Raw genomic sequence first — 6,000 nt, 5'->3', positions numbered from 1 at the left:
AATCATTTGTAAGTTTCCATCAGCTTCATTTTAAATCCAAAATACGTTGCTCCACTCCCTATTGAGTTCGAAACAAAAAAGAAGATATGCATAACACGCGTCCAATTCGGTGTTGAGCCTGATGTGGCATACAATCATGGTGCTATTACTGTTTTTATTTTTGAATACACTTAGGTTATGATTATTAGATGACCATGAGATTTTAAATATTTACATGTTTTGTGCATAAAATAGCTTTTATTTAATTTCGAGATTTAATTTTCATCCTGCTTTTGATATATACACTTTTATTACCTTTGAACCTAACCGATGTTGTCGCACTTCGGATAGTATTCAGCACTAATGGCGCCAATTCATGAAAACGTAGTAGAGGCAAAATTTACTTTTATTAAATCTGATGGAGGAGGGGAAGCATAGGTGTTTTCGTTTTTTTTTTTTGTTTCAATTGAAAAATACCGAGAGGTTACTTAAAGAAAATGCTAAAAACATAGATCTTCAAAATCAGGGGGGATCTAACCCCTCCCCCCTCCGCACAGAATATTGACTAAACTGCTCAGCCCTTAAAGTTGACAACAGTTTATTTGTATTTTTATCATCAATTTTCAGTATATTACTAGCAACTTTAGGGGCTAATGGCTACTGATATGTGGTTGGTACACTTTACGATTGTGAACCTTTCTTGAATTTTAGTAGACTCTAAGTTCCACCTATCCTTACTTATAGTCAAAGCCGTACTTTATGTTCCGAGAACTGATACAATACCTTATACTCCAGTCTTTACATGAGTAAAATTCAGTTCAAGAAAAAAAAAACTTGGATAACACTGAGGTGAGAGGGTGGATACACTTTTATTCACTTCGTTTAACCTTTCCTGAAGGGTAATTACTTACTTCATCATGTGCTCGCGATCGTTCATGTTGTTGCTCTTGAAGATAGGCTTCCTATTAAGTAGTTCTTCGTCAGGGCAAAAACCCAGACAACCCCCCTCCCCCGTTCCCCGTCGGCCGCGGGCTTTCTTCTGTCGACTACGATGAGACCGGTCCTGAAAATAAAGGACGGTCTATTGTTAACTTCCACCAAAGATATTTAAATAATGTCGTTTGTAATGGCTAGACACAATGATACCATGAATAATCACATTATCAGGAGTTCTCCAACACACTACAGTAACATGAGGAAACAACTGTTACCAGATGAAAACAACAGTCACTAATCCTTCAAATTTTTGAACTTTAGAGAACAGCCACTGACTAAACTAGAAATTGAACGCAGTCTTCAGTAGTCATAGAGTTACACCAAACAGAAGAAGGATTGTGGCTTAAAAAAAAAACAATAGCCAAGAATAGTTTTACAATTAAGAAAAAGTTTCAGGTTTCACGGATTCGTTCACACTTGAATTTACAGGATTCGTTGCGTTTTTATACAGGAATTTCAAGGGTTTCACATCACAACGCAAAAAACTATGTGTCCTGTCATTATAATACATAAACTTTAACGCAACACGTTGTTTCTGGTGTTTTTAAGAGGACAATTGACGGCTTACCCACTTTAGGTTTCCTTTGGTGGAACATCACGGTTTGAGAAAAATTCTGAGCCGGACATCCAGTTGCATTGAGAACCAAACCAAATAAATCCATTTAATTTTTAACATAACGAGTAAATGTAGCATTATTATTGACAATATCTCAAAAGAATTTCATTCAGACACTCGTTTCTTAACTCCGTCAACACTAGCGGCATATCTGACACAGTAAATGAATAAAAGAATTTCACCGAACGGAGCTTTGAAATTAAATGCAGTTTCAAATTACCACAAGCAAATTTATTAGAAACTTCATTGTTTTGAAACATACTGTATGAATAAACATATCAGTTCATTTAAAGGACAAAAACAAGGTTAAAAAACAGCTGTCGAAGTGACAAATTAATAATTTTGATAACTTACTTTAAAATAGGGATAAACACCTTAAAGAGAAAGTCTTAAATTAAAACGTTTTGATTATGGCACCTTCTCCAACCAGACTTTGCATGGCTTCACTCTGCAGTTCATGTCTTTGGCCTCTGCCAGTTGAGCCCAGGCTTGGACCATAATGCCATTCAATTGAATCTTAGTTTCCCAAAATAGAGCCTTTGTGAAGAAACGTACCTTCTTCTTTCCCCAAGGGGGGAAACAAGAAGGTGTTTAAAAAGTGCAAAAATAGGAAAATGAGAAGTATTGCCAATGGAAACAAGGTCTTCATAGCCCCCCTCTCCACTTTCCCGGAAAATTTCCTGGCATAGCTCATGATTACAGCCCTTAAGCATTTTACATTTGCACCCAACGTCTTTTAACCACCCCCTTCCCCCTCCTAGCCTAATATTTGAATTGCCCAGTCAAGTCATTACTAAGACTTCATTTGGGGCCCATTACACATAATCCTTGTTTATAGTATAGTATATAGGCCTATTTGGTGTTAAAATCAACGTAATAATTAAAATATCAACTAGATCCAATATACCTTCTGGATTCTGAAAAAACAACAACAACAAAATAAAATATTTTCACGAAAATACCGATTAAAATATTAAAAAGGAAAGAACTACAACGCCTTAAGGGGAGAGGGGGGCTATGCTGCAACCCTTTGCATCCATTCTAAGTGCACTAGCATATAATTCGTCATTTACCTAAAACAGATTAACTAAAATCATAAAATGAGCACATGGTCTATTTCCAATTCCCCTGTGTATAAGTAAAGAGCTAGTTATATCCAAGGGCCCTAAATGGAGGGAGAGAGAGATCGAAGGTGGTGGCAACTCCCCAACAATACGTGATAGTTTCTGCTCATTTCACGTGTTAATCGACCCCACTTGTAATCAAGTTTTAATTGGTCTTTTTTTATTTAATTTATTTTTAAAAAGCCTGTACAAAAAAAAGCAAAAGGACAAAATGTACAATATATTTTTGGCAGGAACCAGACGATATTCCCATGACGAGAAGAATTTGAAACAAAAAAAAATAAACAAAAATTGCAGCAGATTATTCATGGAGAGCTTCAAAGTACCTCCCCCCCCCCCCTAAGAAAAATAAGAAATGGCCAAGATGTTAAATTTACTACAAAGTTATAGAAAGCTGTAATGTCACTCGGAGATGGAACATATAATAAAAGTAGCAGTCCTTCACTGTCTCTACTTTTAAACTCTAATGCCATTATAGATGGCACTTTCCTACCTACATATTTAGCTGTATGTAAATCTGGCATATCTAATATATGCATTATCATCTCAGATGACATCCTATCAAGCGACCATCGACACCTCCAGCTCATTATGAATATGTCACCTTCAGAAAATAACAAATTCTCGTTGGTTTAAAAAAGTATCATGGGAACACATAAATGTCAGTCTATCATAAGTCAACTATAGTCAACTATATGTGAGTTCCAAAAAGATCTTCACTGTTGGAAAAATAGATAAGTTCAAAAGGCAACACGTGAGATAAGAAGCGACCCCCAGCAACTTTGTAAGAGAGTTTCGAAGTCAAATTTGTCTTCGCAATCTAACCCGATTGATGCCACTACATGGGAAAAACATTTTTCCTCGCTTTTCTCCGAAGATACATCACTAATTGAAGCTACCTATAAACATATTGTCCTCCAACCCGTGTCGAAACTTTGCCATCTAAAGAACTCCACCATTGTTCCACCTTCAGCTGTACAAACCCAAATTCCTCAAATGAAAACTGGTAAAGCCCCAGGATCAGACGGGATCAAACAAAGCACCTCTTATCCGCTATCCTACTTCTTACACAATATTTATCGCTATTATTTCAGGCTAGTATTGCCAAGCAACATATTCCAACTGCCCTTTCGGAGGATCTTGTTACCTATGTCTTAAAGAAGGGCAAAAGTCCAAAGTTTTGTGTCCTTTTTTCGGCGATTTCTTATGGAATTGATATGACAATGCGTCCATATGGGTTCGGATAAGTAGCCAGCTTAGCAACTCCATCACTCTTCGGAAAGGTCTGAAACAAGGCTGCAAGCTTATCCTAGCTCTTTTCAATAATGTAATTCGAATCATTACTAAAAAATAGTCGTCCATTCCTGATTGAGCCATATATTGACACCAGCCACCTCTGTTACACAGACGACATTCTTCTACTATCGGACAATCTCCGAATACGCCAAATACAGAAGATATAGTCTGCTCTGGTCTCAATAAGATTAGATTCCAGGTCGCCTCATCTTAAACTGAGCGTCTACGGTTCGTGTCAGCATCCTCCCGTAACTATCAGTGTAGGTCCGGCAAGTCTTTCCGCATCGTCTTCTCTGAAATATTTAGGTATCTTGTTAGGCTTAACGGTTATAACTACTAAAACACTAGGTATCTTAACATCGGAAAGGAACATCGTACCGGCTGCTTGCTAAAGTTAAAGGCCAGTTTTACAGAATAAGCCTAGACAGACTTTACAACCTTTTTTTGGTCCCACATGTCTTCTTGTCTTCTTCTTGGCCCGATTATGGATATTTTTTCGCACTATCTAAGCGGAAGAAAATATGATCTATATTCTTCCGTTTTTGCTAATATCTTCTGCAGTTCCCGATTTGGACTGGTAATACGTACATTTCCAGTAGATATGGCGTTTTTGGTATTTCTTCAAAAAAGGACCAGCTATTGGACAGGTTCCGTAAACGTCGCGAAAATATTGTCAACTTCTCGCTTAACTGAGTAGTTTAATTGCATAAACACAGTTGCACACTGTTAAGCTCAGCAAAAATGACGCATCCCTATTAGCCTAGATTCCAGGAAATATGTATATCTTAATAAAGCCTCTATCGTTTCGAATGCACATACGTTTAAATTAATATTTAATTCTTTGAATTTAAATAAGAAATGAAAAACCTACTATAAAGAAAGAAGTTTTAATAAATTCAACACTGCATAAAATTAAACTCACATAACCATTGTTTCAAACGAAGTTACGAATCGATCAACGAAATTGCAGTTATATATATATATATATATATATATATATATATATATATATATATATATATATATATATATATATATATATATATATATATATATATATATATATATATATATATATATATATATATATATATATATATATATATATATATATATATATATATATATATATATATATATATATACAACATTTATATTCAAATATATAACATACATATATAGTGCATATAAGGTAAGATTTAATGCTTACTTTAAGCTTAGAGCTGAACTTGTTATTGAGTTTGGTTGGTCCAAAAGCCAAAATAGAATTTTTAGGTCCTCCTAGCTGAACAAATTTATCCCAAAAACAAAACTTTTCCTCTTCAAAATCTTCGCAGCTGACGACGCTGTCACAAATGTTGTCTTCCCACTAGAAACAAAAGAGACAAATTTTAAAACAAAAAAACTGCTAGTTAGAGGAAAAGATTTTCTTTCATTATACAAAAGGAATTGCAGAGAATTCCTTCCATGGAGATTTCGCGCGGAAAGAGTATGGTAGTTTTACTGTCACCAAGCTTGCTAACTCTGACCCACACACGTTCTATAGAAAAGTGCAAGATGTTAGGGACCGAAAGCAGAGGTTTTGCATGATAAAGCTGAGGAGCCTCTAAATCATGATCTTATTATTGAACTTTTCGCCGCCACTTGTATGCCTGCAGTATCTGAAATAGCAACACTCGAGGTCTGTGCAGTTGAAAAAAAACTCCGTAGCCTTGATCCTCGGAAAGCATCTAGAGCTCAAAACCCCTATGCCTTCCCAAGGCAAGAACATAACTTGGACTTTACTGAAAAAATTAAATGTTTCCACTTTTATATCTTTAATAAATCAAATATTATTAACATTTTAAGGAATAAATATCAGCATATGTATATTAAACTGACAGTGCACACTCACACATTAATGGGTGAATGACTGAAATTCAAGGCCCCGCTATAGAAATTTGGGACTTAAATAATCAATTTCAATAAATAACTTACTTCTTTCAATCA

At 35.4% G+C, this 6,000-nt stretch overlaps 1 protein-coding gene across 9 annotated transcripts in view; it reads right to left on the bottom strand.

The window, feature by feature from the left end:
- The window catches only part of LOC136025037 (uncharacterized), a 97,826-nt gene that overhangs the window by 41,557 nt on the left and 50,269 nt on the right, over nucleotides 1-6,000 (bottom strand). For all 9 annotated transcript variants that reach the window (XM_065700693.1, XM_065700697.1, XM_065700695.1 and 6 more), the window contains 2 exons: nucleotides 5,222-5,380; nucleotides 891-1,042 (listed from right to left, as the gene is read on the bottom strand). In XM_065700693.1, coding sequence (XP_065556765.1) covers nucleotides 891-1,042; nucleotides 5,222-5,380 — 311 coding nt within the window. The remainder of the gene's footprint in view (nucleotides 1-890; nucleotides 1,043-5,221; nucleotides 5,381-6,000) is intronic.

Source organism: Artemia franciscana, chromosome 3 (assembly GCF_032884065.1).
Source record: "Artemia franciscana chromosome 3, ASM3288406v1, whole genome shotgun sequence".
Classification (NCBI taxonomy): Eukaryota; Metazoa; Arthropoda; class Branchiopoda; order Anostraca; family Artemiidae; genus Artemia; species Artemia franciscana.
This window is presented reverse-complemented; position numbering and strand designations above follow the sequence as displayed.